At 41.3% G+C, this 15,764-nt stretch overlaps 1 protein-coding gene across 1 annotated transcript in view; it reads left to right on the plus strand.

Annotated features, from left to right (window-relative positions):
- Nucleotides 1–1,646: 1,646 nt before the first annotated feature.
- LOC311495953 (copine-8-like) overlaps nt 1,647–15,764 on the plus strand; it is a gene marked incomplete at its 3' end in the record, with an annotated part of 75,460 nt that continues 61,342 nt past the window's right edge. The window contains exon 1 of the mRNA XM_084555636.1: nt 1,647–1,732. Within this exon, the coding sequence (XP_084411762.1) occupies nt 1,650–1,732 (83 nt within the window). The 5' untranslated portion in view covers nt 1,647–1,649. The remainder of the gene's footprint in view (nt 1,733–15,764) is intronic.

Raw genomic sequence — 15,764 nt, forward strand, 5'->3', positions numbered from 1 at the left:
TCTGTTTAATTGAGTTTGTTTTGCTCAGGTGGTTTTGGTCATCTGGCTTTACACTACGGTCCAGTCACGGTGTTATCAGAACATAGTCTATTGTTCAAGTTAAGGAACAGAAATATTGTGTGATCTGATTCATTTCTCTTGATATGTGCTAAATACGTGCCCATTTACGATGATCCTCAACTTATTACAGTATTTTAAGTCGCAGTTCCAAACAGTGATCATGACATTTTCTCCCTCATATCTCAGCTGGCTGTCTTGTGAACAGTCCTTAATAGTTTGATAGATATTTTTCTTTGCCATTTCTCCTCCCAATTACCAAGTTGTCTCTTTTGAGTAATTCGGTGTCAGTCACATGATTACGGGAGCTCCTAACACTAATGCACACAGCAGTTATACAGCAAAACTGTTAATATTTAAACAGGAATTGTCAGACTACTGCTGGGATAAGAGAATAATTCATTATCATGTGAAAACCCCTTCACACTTCATATCCTGCTCAACTACCAGGCACATTTTCATTAAAAACAAGAAGTGGGAAGTGATCCATAAGAGTCTTAGATGGGGTTTAAGACACACGAATCTCATCTCCCAGTCCCAGCAATCAATGACGTTGAGTGGGCGTTTTAGAGTTATTGAACTTTAGATATTCTTTTTGAAGACCCTGCATAGGTACTTGAAAGTAGTTTATCCTAAATCTACATACCCAAAGTCCTTAATTTAGATTGGTGTTACATTAGAACTAAAACTAAACATTGTTGAGGCAGGGACAAGATTTTCCCCCTGGGATTATAGATGAAAAGGTATGGAAGAGGATTAGGGTCATTCTGAGAAAAAGTCATAAACTTCAGGGTTAGAAACAAGTCAAAACTCTGAGGAGAAAAGGTCATGAACTTTGGAGTTGGAAAAAAAAAATTGAGAAAAAGTCTTAATTTAGATTTTTACAGTTGCCCTAATCCTCTTCTGTACAACTGGACAACCTTTACCCTAATCTAATCTGAATTTACTCAAGGCACTGATTTTAGACATCTCTGGATTATTGTTGATTTTTATTATTATTATTATTATTGATCTGAATGTATGTGGCACCAAACAAGATCTCTATAGGGCTATAGTACAGATTCTTATTTTTTTCTGCTGCTATTAATCCTTAATTCCAAACCCCAGTCTCAGTACAATGCGTAAACCCTGAACCTGAACTAAACCTGAGCCTAGCATTAATCTTCTGAACCCTAAACGCACCGCTGAGGAGAGAAATTTTCTTTCTATATTTAGTCCTTACAAATGGATGGATACAGCGCACTCCCACCCAGCGTGCAGCCTGTGTGTGTTTGTGAGTGTCGGTATGTGTGTTTTCCCGCCCCTACACACCGTCCTCTCTCCTCCGGAGCACAGAGGCGCACAGAGACGCGACTCCGGCGCGCAGCAGCTCCGCGTCCGTGTGGGTTTTCTTTTCCTCCCCTTTCTCTCCGGCGCTTCGCGGCGCTTCCAGAAAACAAACGGCTCGTTGACGCTTTCGTTCCCCGGCGTCTTGTTTATTCCTCTTTCTTTTCTTTTTTTCCCCCTCCTTCCTCTTGTCTCGGTTCCTCTCATGCCGCCGTCGAGGCGCCGCTGGATAGGGGGAGATTTGTGACCGACCAGGCAGCAGCTCGATGAATATGGCGTGCATCGGGGACGCAGACCCCTTCACCGCTGCGATACCTGCCACTAAAGTTGAACTCACGGTTTCTTGTAGGTGAGTACGAACCGCTGCAGCTTCATGGCACGGAGACACAGTGCACGATCATATGAGTAATACATGTCCAATATTATTCCAACGTTTGCACTTGGCTGTGAGTAACTGTCAGTGCAGGCTGCATAGAGCAGGGTTAACGGCCAGAAACTCCCACTGCGCTTATTTATTTTATTGCAAAGTCGGTTTGTTCTAACGTGAATCCGAGCCCAGAATGCGTAATTCTAAGTATTTTGGTTTACACGTGGAGCCAAAGACGTACCCAGTTGCGTTCTGTGCGGCTGCTGCCTGCACTTCGCCTTTGGATGAGCGCCAGATGGAGGTCAGAGTTGACATGTCTTTACTCTGCTGCCACGTCTCCCAGCGCTGATACAGCTGCCTCACGCAGGCCAGTGGGAATTCTGTTTGCACCACAGCAAATGACCACTTAATCATAATACCATTTTTTCCACCCATAATTTTGAGGATCACCTCAGGATTTCCTGCAGGACGAGTCTGTGAAGGATGCCCGCCTCACCTTGGGGCTCTTTTACTACAGTATCAGCATCCAGTCAGTTTTTAAAGACATCAGCCATTCCCTCTCCCGTTTCTGAAATGTGAAGCGTTATAAGATGATGTGAACATTTTCTACAACAAGCGGTCAGTCGATCGCTCTAATTAAATAGCAAATTATCCAGCCATCCATTCATTGATCTCTCCTGTGCTTGCATTGATCTGGGGCTTCTTAGTTAGGCGTCCATCCAAAGCAAAGCTCCAGAACAGCGGGGTGGCTGTCAAGGATTGATCCGCAGATATATTTCTCAATTCTAGTTAACTGTTTGGTCAATGAAAGGTCAGATGTTTCCTGACACATTAGGTGACACCTTCAGATTGAGGTTTGGACCCTTGGTTGGGCAAAACAAGCCAAGATTCATGTAAGGAAAAGAAAAGCAGCGGCATCCTTGTTACTGAGAGGCTGGAAGCAGCCTGAAATGTATGTCAACAATTGATCAGTTCCAGTTGATTCTTTGATTAACGGTTGTACAGCTACCGCTTTGCTATTTGTGATATGTTCTCTGAGTCTTCCTGAAGATTTTCACTCACTTGGTGTCGTGATTGGAAGCACTGTTTAACACGTCAGTCTGAAAAACATCCACCTAACAGCATATCTTCACCCAAATAGAACCAAACGAAAGACGTCAAACATTGTCTGCTTTTAGATTCTTAAATGTGATGATTTGTTGCATGATTGTTACAGAAACTAAAAGAGGAAAGTCCATTTTGTACTGTTTGAAAAAATCCACCTTAAAACTAAGCCAATTGTAGCGCCACACAGATGATCTGTATGGAAGCATCTGAATCAGTTGTTTCTTCCCTCATTTATTCAGGTGCCGTTTCCTCAATTTGTTGCCTGTCTGTATAAAATCAATACAGTGTGATGACACAGAATTTTCTAGGATTTCACTCAAGCTAATATTGTCAGACCCCAGCAGCAGCTGAGTGTTCGTTTTTCTAGGTATCCTTCCATTTGAGAAAATGGAACCAATTACCAGCTAGTTATAATAATAATAATAGTTGCACTTTCATCTGCTATTAGTTGCCTGATTTCTTCATCTCTAAAGGCAGCAGTCATGCCCAAAACATCTTTATAATACAGTAATATAATGTTACAGGTGAAGGTTTTCAAACCAAGAGTTCTGCTTTCCTCACATCGTTCAGGTCCAGATTTAGGCTTAGGTTTAAAATATTCCGTCTCGGGAGCCGTCAGTCTTGTAAACCTGGTTTTAGACGTTCAATGAACAGAAAAACAAAGACTTCAGACTGAATTGCGCTTCCACTGACCTACAATCAGCCAGCTGTTGCCGGAGACCGAGCTGCCGCTGTTGTTTTTTGCCCCCGTCTAAGATAAAAGCCTGATAGAAGCTCGACGGAAGAAGTCGGCCTGGTAATGACCTTAATGAGTTTGAGATCAGAGCCTGTGGAGACATCTTTTCCAAAATGAGAAAACCACCATCTGGACAAAAAAACTAAAACAAAAGAAATCTATCCATCTATATATATATATATATATATTGTGAAATAATGAAATCTTAAAAGATACAGTCTTCACATATGACTCATCTCATTATTCAAGGCTGCCCTTACTCATGCAAACATAATGTATAAGCATCGGCTTGCACACGTTCCTGACCGTAAAGACGAACGCGTAATCCTAGGAAATAGATGGGACTGAAAATGGACAAAGCTCCACCGTATTTCTTTAATAGTTGGAGACGCACTTTGAGTCACAGAACCATTAAGTAATGTATGTGTCAGCTGTCACTAGGAAACATCCATGTGGGGAGGTCTCTTGCTCGGCTTATGGCAGCCTGTGATAGACTGAACTAGAAAAGTCATCTTAAATGAATAAAATCAGCTTCTAACGAGGTCCTCGGGATGAAGCGCATCGTAAGAATATTCCAAACCGCTATAGACGATACAAATCCAGACACTCTAATGAAGCTGTACTACAGTGGTGCTGTATTAGAATAGCCTGGGACAGCCAATTCAGTTATTACCAGAATATAAGTGTTAACACTCCACTTGGATTTCATTACGAGGAGGAAAAGAATTACTTCTGCACCCAACTGGATAGTCTTACAAACAATCAGAGATATATTGTTGTAGACAAATTCAGCTCAGCAGCGCTCAGATGATGGGGGTGACTAGTTACTCTTCTGTCCATCACCGCATAAAGCCTGTCCAAACGTTTTGATTGGCCAAGCAGATCTTTGCCAGAGCATAATCGGGTCCCAACAGGTCGCTTCGAGATTAACAAAAAAAAATAAATAAAATGTGTGTGTGAGAAAGTTGGTTAGGCATCCAGGTATGAATTAAAATACATTGAATACTTTTTGACTAGGTGCACGCATGAACTGCACCTTGTTAGATATCTGTATCTTCTGAAGCAGCGGTGAATGTCATTTCATTTGCCATGAACCAAGGCATCACAGACTGACATTTGACAGCAACAAGTCAGCAACAGTGTCCCTATTACTCAGCATGGTCACAGAGCGACTTCCATGGGTGGCGCTTCTTCCGTGGAGAGTTTCCCCGGGCATTCACGGGCAGGTTTGTAGAGTGAATCAGAAGTTGTTCCCGTGACATGCTGAGTTCCGTGTCCGCTCTCAGCACTGTGAGCAGAACAAGCAAAATTCCATTAACCTCCTTTTATGTATTTGACAGGCGCAAATATCAGGAGCGGATACCTCGACACCTCTGCCAGTCACGCTGTATATTGCTGTTGTTTTATTGTTTTTGCATGAACTGCTGCAGGCGGTTTGTCAAATCAAGTGTTTCAGTGTGGAGCGGGCAGGAAGTAGGCTCCAGAAAAAAAAAAGAAAAGTTATTAAAACATGATACCTGGCCCAGTGAGTTGGTAAAAAATACAACAAGCTGGAGGTTTATTTTGCTGCTGAAAATCAGTTCACATGGTACAATTTAGTCTGTTGAGACAAGACCTCAGCGGCTCTGGAGATATAGATTTTAAATAATCCATTAATCGGCCAATCGTTGTGGTTCCACTCATGGTCGGCATGTTCAAAGTTTCACTGGATCTCTTGAGTTGTATCTAAAGGATGGAGATACCAGTGTACTACTTGACACATCCGTTGCATTAGTTGGAGTATTTTTAAAACAGACATGCGCTGACACCTTCTACAGCCGCACCAAAACAAAATTTACCAGCCTTCAGCGCGTGGGCGGTGTGATTTTCTCACTTTGGTGTGTCTGCGTGTCGACAAAGCCACTGAAGCGTTCAGTCTAGAAAGATCCCATCCTTGAGTGAAAGCCCTCCTTCACTCAATACATCCAAACCATCTCTGTTCTCATCACTTGTGTAGTCAAGCAGCAGAGCTGACAGATTGATTAACTCAAGTCCAATATGTTAGTGAGAAGAAAATCCCCCATGCCCATCATTCCCGATCGCACGGCCTCGCCGACACACACAGTCAACAGCGAGCACGGCGGCGCCTTAGAGGTGCGCAATCCAAAGAGCCTCGGCCATCGAGGGAATGTTTGCACAGAAAGACGTCTCTGTCCACGTCCACTGTCTTTTTATTATCTGAGTGGTCCTTGGCAGAGAGATAGCCGTGACCTTTGGGCACAAAAGGTAGGAAGGGTATCCCGTCGAAGAATTGACATGTTGCGGTTTGGCTGCTTTGAAGCCGGGTACTGACCTGCTGAGAGGCCGGTCGATGTGTCACAGCCGATGCAGACACTTTCCACGAGGGCGGTGAAGATAGAGACAGAAAGACTTAGGAGAGCAGAGAAGAAATCCTGTCTGGAGGTTACTTATGATTTAGTTCCACCCACAAAGAGCCTGCAGTAATAAGATGGTTACAAAAGGCTGCTGTAAGTGTTGTCTTGTGGTCCATTGTTTATTTTTTAAGTTAATTGTTGTAATGCCAATCAGCCGAATCAAAGAGATGAAGGTTTACCATGCAGCAGGAATTCCAAAGAGATGTTGGATATAACAAATTGATTGAATCACATGCATTATTTATCAGAACTGACACAGACGTACAAGCGCCAGAAAGGTGGTGGATACTGGATGGTCATTTTGGAGGATATAGTTTGTGGTGCTGTTAACCTTGATTGAATGAAACACTAAAGTGGTTGTGGTATTTAACCTAGCCCACCGACGCAAATGGGGTTGCCAGAATAATAGAAACATGTGTCAGTACAACACAATACAATTCAATAGTACTACAAACCACAGCCTTTAAAATGAAAAAACACAACTCTCTCAGTTATTTGAAACTAATGCTGAATACTGTACGCTTATATTTAGTGCAGGACTGTTACATTAAAACGCATTTGTTTTCCCAAGTGTACCCAATGAACTGGCAAGTGAGTGTAGATAAGCTGTTACAATTTCATAATTATGCTTCTGTTGTTATTTCCATTTACTGACACAAAAAATTGGTTCGTTTAAAGCCCATACGTACAGGAGCAGCAGCTTTTGCCACTGATATCAGTGATCCGACCCCAGGGCCCTGAGGAGAGCCATCTGAAAGCAGCCGATACACTGCACCTCTTTTCTCTGGAAATGATTGCCTCATTTTTCTGCAGACGTGTACTGTAAACACATAATCACACGTGACATTCTTCACACTGAGGTCTTTGAAGCTGCACAATGACCCGTCCACTGAAAGGCACTAAAATGTACAGTTGCTGGATGGACCTAAATCACGGTTGGTCTAATGAAAAACATGCGGCCGATCCAAAGTGGTGGCATGCTTGTATGTTTGTCCGTGTGAATAGAAGCTTGATCTTTGCCTAGCCCAGCATATTGGTTGCTGCTAATAGATTATAATAGATCATATTGCACTGAGGTGATGTGGTACAGCAGGGATGCAGTTAATTGATTTGACTGTGAAATATCTATATGCCACTTATTCATTGTGTTTAGTCCAATAATACAAAATGCACCTAGGCTCTGGAATAAGCTCTCCAGTGACATGCGTCTCATTACTGACCTGGGCCTTTTCAAATCAAGACTTAAAACGTATATTTAAAATGGCTTTTAGTACCCGGTAGTGTGATGACACTTTTATATTTATTTTATTTATTTTTATTCTATTTTATTTTACTTTTTATCCTCTCATTTATTGTTTTTAGTTTTTTTAGCTTTCTTTTACTAATGTACTTGTTTTCGGGTGTGTTGTTTTAATCGTTGTTTAATCTTTTGTAAAGCACTTTGGTTCACCTGTGTTACATTTACATTTTTATTCAGGATTGCAGTGAGACGCATAAAATCATTAAAACAATACTAAAATCAAACGAAATAAAACATCCAGAAGCATGACATAAAGATTAAGGTATCATAAGACACAAATCAGAAATGTGAATTCAGAGATATGTATTGTTACTTTGACAACGACTCTGATAAAGACGACAGCAATATTTTTGTAACTGGCTACTTCTTTTCTAAATAGATACTAAAACAGTTTGGGACCATAGACTGTATAAAGACGGACGAAGGATCAGCTCCTTTAAAGTGAAACCAAAGCAAGTAGAGCTCCCCCTGTTGACTGGTTGCAACCAGTAGGTTATAAGCTCCACCCCCTCTATGTTAGAAGATGCATTTTTTTTTTCAGGGATGGTTTCTGTCATTTTTGTTAGTTAATATAACACTGATGCATGTTCAAGTGTCAATTATTCTGCTAAATTTCGTTTTAGTTAGTTATTTGACGGTATAGAAACAGGATGTGACATCATGATGACTACAAGTTGCTATGCCAACACCTCCGTGAAGCGGTCCTGTAGGACCATGAGTATTTGAAAAAAATAATAATAGATAAATAAGTACAGTGTATAATCCAACATTTCTTTGTAACTGGTGGAGGTAGAGAAGAATGCAGTATTAAAGAAAACGTGAGTGAGTGTAGAGGAAGTGTGGGCGGGGCATCGATAACGCGGCTCCATGTGACTCCACTCTCGGACCGACTGTGCAGACTCTGGCTCCAAACCTGAAAGATGGCGCTGCCTGTATGCCCAGGAAACTAGCGTCAGTTTGGCAAGCAAGTGTGGATGCATTGTCCATATTTATATACAGTCTATGTTACACATTTTGAGGAAAAGATGCAAGCCGCATATTACAGCAGCAGTGCTGAGTACATACTCACATCATCACATTGTTTTAGAGGAAATTACAAATTTGTCGCAGTGATACATCATCTTCAGCAATTTACCTAACCGCTGGGTGACCAGAGGAACAGATTTTTCTGCCCATAAATGAATCATTTAATTAATATTCTCAAACGTGTTTGTTTCCCCTCAGCTTGTCAAACCACTCCTATTATAATTGTTGGCACTCAACGCTCAGTCAAATGAACTTGTGACTCAAATGATTAAAAAGCACAGTGTCGTTGTGAGGGAGAGTATTTTCGGAGCAGCAAGGCTCTTTGTGGCTGTGTACGCTGTTATAATGAGGTGCAAACATCCCTCCTGCTACAGTTGGTTTATGTAATCTGTCACTTTTTCTACTGAGGTATTATCCTGCATGTTTCTTTGTTCTTTACCCATTGCTTTTTATTCACTCCTGCTTCTTATTACCTGTTAGATCTGTTGACAACTAACTGAAATGAAAGAACTGCCGCTATGAATACAAGTAGGAACACAAATGTAATGAATCAGACTAAACACTTGTTTACCTTTGATTTGATCTTGCTTCCCCTTGCAGCTTTTTCTCCCTAAATCCTCAACAATTTACATCTAAGAAGAATTTCCTAGAGAAGCAGAGAGCGTAAAACCAACAGATCAAATCAGCCTCAGGTGGCGAGTCCAAACCACAGGAGGCCCGGTCAGGGTCATGCTGAGTGGCTCCATTAATGAGTTTTTTGAGGCAGTCATTTGGTCTAATTAAGGCACCAGCCAGCCACCGTAGCTTCACCTGGTTACCTCAGAGAGACGACATGCCTCTGTCCATCACATTAGTAACCACCTCACCTCCTGCCACCCCGCCCCTGCCCCCCCCCCCCCGTTCCTCCGCTTTCATCTTTTGCGTAGCCACTTTCCTCCATTTCTGTGATTGCTGCGGACAGATTTGAAGACATCATGTTGATTAGTATCCAGCGTTTGATGCCTTTCTACTCAGCACAAAATGTTTTTTTTATGCAGATTTATGCAGAATCGTCATCTCAGTAGGGTTAATTTTAGAGCTTCAGAGGAAGTAGTAAATACATCATAGCAGGATCTGTATGAAGGGGTGTGGATTCAGAATGGTAGCTCTGTTCTTATATGTTGATAAATGATGACCAGATCTCCACTGCAAACCAACTTCACTGGGAAAGAGCTTTGCAAATAATACGCTTACTTAATGAATAATCTTTATTTATTTATTTATTTTGTCTATAAAATACTGAGAAATGACAGTCACACTCTCAATGTATAGCCTTCACCAACTGTCAAAAGTATGAAAAGGGAAACGCCTCCGTTTATTGTCATGCAGGATAAAGAACTCATAACGAGAATGTCACATTTTGCTTAAATTAACATAATGATTAGACAAACAAAGACTTTAAAATAGTTCCAATTCTATTGACTGCTAACCTTAAATTGATTTATTCGTGCAGCCGTATAGAAAAATAAATTCTCTGTGGACCAGGCTGCGTAATAATGACTTCTGCTTCTAGTGATAAATGACCAGTTTAAGCCTCTTGCGCCACATAGAGTGGCAGAGCCATTATAATTCATCATAAATCATATTAGAATGTAATATATGTGTGAAATGTAATTATGCAAATGACATCTAAAAGTTACCAGGTAACATGTATTTAAAAAAATGCCCATCAGTATAATAGGTGACAGTACCACCTCAAAATGGATATGTGAGCAAATAGTCACAAATGGCAGCTTAGATGCCGAGGAATTTGTGCACCCTGATGAACTGCTATCCTGAAAAAACCTGAAACCTGAAATTCTATGCCAGCATTTTACTCTATAAGTATACTGGGCTGTCAGGGCCAGCAAAGCCTTCTCTGCTGGCATTAAACTTTCTCAAAGTCACTGACTTACATTTTAAATTTTTTCTATTAATCTTATTAAATTATTCCCAATAGCCTATTCTTTTCATTTTATTGCTTGTCTGTCTCTAAGCTGCCGTGATTCCTGTAACTTTACATTAGAGCAATCTAGAGCTTTATATTTATCCAATCATATTTCAACCATCACATGTTGCTGGAGTCAAAGAAATCTGCCTGGGCCTTCACTATTAAAACTGCAGACGGCTGAAGCTTGAAACACATTGTAATAACGCTGTACCAATCACATTTCCAGTTCGTATTCTTGGACCTTCTCTGTGGCCTACGGTAGCGTCAGTGTAGTGTCAGTGTTTTCACGTCCTCTGATTGGAGGATCACAGAGCCGCTCTGTTTAAGCCAAGCTAGTGGTTCAAGTGTTGCGAGCTGCACAAGCAAATCGTCCCCATTAACGTTTTGATGGCTATTTTTTGAACCCATGATGGCGGAAGGAGGAGAGGCTATCGATTTGGTTGCAAGTCTTCTTAGAAAGCCATTTTCACAACGAACTTTAAAGGAAAAGCTGGATATTGTGAGGAAAGTCCACCTAGCCTGACCTAGCCGGGGAAACTTTCAGGTTGACGGGCTCTGAGGAGAACTCTAAAAAAGTTCTGGTGAGTAAAATGAATTATATTTACATCTTTTATGTATACTTTTGCCATTTTATTGGGTCAACATTGATGCTTCTGCTGGATTTGACGTATGTGAGGCTGGTGTGCAGCTGCAGTGAGTGAGAGGAGACTTTTTGAATTGTTCTAAGTGAGTTTCTTGCTTAAGTAATGGCATTCATCCCGCAATATGAGATACGATGCAGTGTCTTGTTTTATTGCGTATGCTGTTGATGGTTTCTATAGCAGTGGCATCATAATGATCAATTAAGAGGTATTTTGAATAAGGTTGGAGGTCATTGAAGGCCTAGGTGGAAAACGTAAGGCCTGCCACTGCCTATACATGACAAAATGACATGACTTATCAGGACAAAACTAAAATCAGAGTATAAGCGTGGTGACAGTTTGTGTAAGTAGGGATTCAGGCCAGGTCGTGCTGTTTTAAGTACTAATGATAAAGTTAAATACACACCATTAAATTCAGTTTGACATATTAATGTGGTTACCATAACACAGTGATTTGAAAAAAACAGTTTTTTACAGTAAAGAGAAGTTATCATGAAGGCAGCTAATGTGCCAACAGCATTCACTTTCACAAAGTAATCCTAACTAGAGATGTATTTGATTGGCTCAAGGCAGGGACTTACTGGATGACACTGGGTTGTGTTGTGGTAAAAACGGAGACTTGTTCAGCTTTCTCAACTTTTCGTTCAACTTTTTGCTGGACCTGTATTCACCCTGCATGCTCTGTATTCTTTCATGCGGGACTAAAGTTGGCCGGAATATGTCTACTAGGGGTTGTACCGACTAGTCGACTAGTCGATTTTACTGCTGTGCCATGACGCTTTAAGCAGGAAGTCGACTAGTCGATGATCACGTGACAGTAACAACACGGACGGCTCTGAGAAGGCAGATGAGGAGCCCAGTGGGTCATTGCAGAGTGTGTGGAAATACTTAACTAAAGATGAAGCCCATTCTACCATGACATGCAGAATATGTAAGTCAGTCCTGAAATACAACAAAAGTACCACTGCAATGCGCACTCATCTGAAAAGACACCCGCTAACGCTAGCAGAGGAACGGTCCAAATCCTCTCAGAGGCAGTCAATTGACAACTTCACCAAACACCCTGTGGTAACAGAGAGATGAGGCTGCACATCAACAATTTGCTGGTGAATTTCATTGTCTGAAGTTATTAGACCTTTAGCTGCTATGCATGGAAAAGGCTTTTTTTTTCCCCGGCTACATTATCCTGTCTTACAAGGCAATCTGCAGCGCACAGTATTGATGAGCCGGGGGCGGCTGTGGCTCAGTAGGTAGAGCAGGTTGTCCACGCGGTTCGATCCCCGGAATGTGCCACATGCCGAAGTGTCCTTGAGCAAGACACTGAACCCCCAGTTGCTCCCAGTGCGTGGCACTGGTGTGTGAATGTGTGTGTGCTTGTGTGAGCGAATGTGTAGATGTGTCTATGACTGTAAAGCGCTTTGAGTACCAATAGGTAGAAAAGCGCTATATAAAAAGCAAGGCCATTTACCATGAGCGCATGTGTTTATGTTCACTTCTGTTGTGTTCTATTAGTTGACATTGTTGCAGATTTTTTTTAGCGAGATTCGCATGTTAGGAGTGTCAGACTGACGGTGTTTATGGTGTTGACGTGGGCTACGGCCGACAGTAGCCTGTGTTCAAGCTTCAGTTACCTTTCAGAAAAGCCTCCATTGCTTCCTTTGTGTAAGACGCTACAATATGTATTCAGGTCAAGTATATAGATTTCATTGTTGCAAAGCATTACTGTCTACTGTCTACGACTAGTTGACGCCGACATTCACCGCATATTAGTCGACTTTAAAAAATCATACGTTGTTCAACCCCTAGCATCTACAGTACATGAACATTGTGATCACTAGTTATCTCATAACGTTAATCTGATTAGAATATCAATTAATCGATCCATGGAAGAAATGGTAAGATATCCATAAAACCACTGAACAGGTGCTCTGACCTCAACTACCATAACTGTATTGTCCCTACCCTCTGAATACCACAAAAAGGATATTTTTCACCTCTGTTCGTGTAGGTTTATACACTTTACAGGTTACAGAAGAAATGGAGGTTTAGGTTAAAGTAAAGGACCTTTGTCATCAATGTTAGAATAATAAACCTGAGGTTTATAAAATGGAATGGTTGCTCATGGCACAATCAGTTTGAAATGACAATCAGCCCTGTTCAACCTTCCATCCACCCCAATCCCCTCTCTGCACAGATTTTGTAGCTCTTCTTGTCATACTGAAACGTACCTATGGCCGCAATGAACCGCTCATGTGTAAATGGCATATGTGGTTATTTTTAATAAGAAAAAGATTCTGCTCGCTGTAATTGCTTGTCTTGGGAATACTGGACATTAAATACCTCCCTCTATAAGGAGGGGATGAAAGCAAAGGGGACATGCTCACTTGTTATTTGTTCATCTGAAGCTAATGTCTGTCAAAGTTAAAAGTGTTGAGTATAAAGCATTTTCTTCTGCTCCTCTACTGCTGCATCTGCGACAGGGAGCAACTGCCAAGGGGAACATAAAAAGGGAAATTTGTACTAAAAGAGAGAGAATTTTTCCTGAATTTTTCTCCCAACATTTATTTAAATCCCATTAGGGAGAAATATTTCATGGCCTGAAAGGGAAGAGGAGGAATGATAATATCCAGCACAAGCTGTTTCAGTGTTCACATGTGCACCTGAGCTGGTTTCCCTCTCGTTGTTTTTATAGCTTTTATTAGGAGATAAAATGTAGGGTTAGCCTGGAGTAGTCAGACTCACTTCTTATCAGAATATGAGTCTGGTAACACACCATTCGGATTTCATTATGGGGCGGGAAAAAAATATCTCCACACACAGTTGTGTGGTCCTACAACCAATCAGAACCATTTGCTGTTACTCTAGGCTAAATTTATGGATGGAGGTAGCAGTATGATTTACAGAAATAATCAGATGTTACATAGTAAGAGTTTTGCCCCAAAATTCGTCATGTAGAAAACTGTTGTATCAAAGAGTCAGGCTCTTATTTACGTATCTGGTAAAACGTACATTCCTTTGGTTCTTATTATTGGATGCACTTTCACTTTACCCTGAAGACACCTTCAAACTCATACAGAGACAGCAAAATCGTTCAGTTAAGAGAGTGTCTCAGGTGCTTCTAAGGTGGATTGATCAGTCCCAGCTCAGAGTTTTCCTCAGCCTCAATTGACTGTATTGATCTGGTCTCATCCTCCCAGCAGGACAAGCTTGTGTTGTTCATTACCGTGCCTTCGTTCACATAAGGAACCTCTTTATTAGCTCATTTGTAGCTCTACAGATCACTACTGCCTCTTGTACAGTAAGCGCAGCTGCACCCTGGCCCCGGGGGGGTGAAATGTCAAGCCGGTGGGGTTACGTGAAGTTACGCAATGGGAGTAACCGCCCACGCGGCAATCGGAAGCTCTTTGACTTTAAGAAGCAAGGAGGCGAGGAAGTTTTCTAGCTGGCAAGGTTTTCTCTCCACCTGTGCACCCGTGGAGCCGAGTGAGCGGAGGATGGCGGCGGCAACTCTGCCGGGGTTAATGCTTTCAGTTCCACCGGGGCCACGCAGGCTAAAAATGCATGCACTCACAGCCACCTCGTAATATGTGTTAAGTGAGCTGAAGGATGATGAATGGTGGGAAATTGTTAAAGAAGGAGTAGATGATTTCATTTTCCATCCTTGCAATCACGGGTTTCCGGTGTTTTTTGTACAGTGATTTGAAAATCTGTTAGCATCGAATCATTTGGAAATTATTAAAAATGAATGTCTAAAATATGAAACCTCAACTTTAAATTGTGAGCAGTGATGAACAGTGTACTCAGGTTCATATAGTATAGCAGATCAATCTTTTAAAAGCTCTACCCCATCTCTGTAACACTGGTCTCATTTTATATTCCCATACAGTTGTATGCAAATATCTGGGGCCTGCTGGGTAATAACCACCTTTTGGGAAGCTTGTAGCAAATTGACCTTTAAAATTTGTCCATATTTGGCCCCTGGACTTGTTGGACAGGTCAATAACTGCCATTAGCAATTGTTACTGGCACTTCCAGAACTGATAAATTCTCTGGCAGATGTCATTTCTCTCTGGAAGTGTGTGTGCTTGTGGAGACAGAGCTTTTGCATTAAATAGTTTTAAGTTGCCCAGGTGTGCCTAATATATTGGTCACAAGGGTTGGGTATCAGGTTATGACAGAGCCCATTTTCCGAGTAGTGCATTAATCTTTTGTTTCCTCATCACTAGATAATAACCTTTTATTCAAACATTTTCTCACAATGATCGTATTTTAAGGTGAAATCTAGGAATGAGGATTTGAAGTTTTACGTTATAATATTATTCATCCCAAAATTTCAGTTTTATCCAGTGTTGACCTAATTAAGAAAGGTTGTTTACTGTATTCTGCCGTTAATTAGCATACATAGTGTTGAGTATAATTAACTTCAGTGATTAGTGCTGACTGTAATTGTAAACAAGTCTGTATTATGTATTTGCTAAAGGTTGCTTACTCCCTATTATAGCCTAACATCAATTTATTTAATTTCATTGTATGTGCAGAAACACACTGCTTTCAACTTGCGAATGTGAACTGGAAAGCAGTGTTACCGTGCCAGACATTAGCATCTGCTCTAGTGAGGTTTTGTTGAGTTCTTGTCTGAATCACAGCAGACAGGACACAACGGCGACTCCCAGGCACTGACCACCAACCAACAATCAGACAAAACAACAAACAGACAAAAATACTATCGCTGCTGTCTCACTGTTTTGATGTTTTGAAACGGGTGGCTCTTCTCTGTTGAAGTGCCTGCGCATAGACATTTACATTATTTTTTACAAGCGG

The sequence above is a fragment of the Chelon labrosus genome, assembly GCF_963514085.1.
Source record: "Chelon labrosus genome assembly, chromosome: 11".
NCBI classification, from domain to species: domain Eukaryota; kingdom Metazoa; phylum Chordata; class Actinopteri; order Mugiliformes; family Mugilidae; genus Chelon; species Chelon labrosus.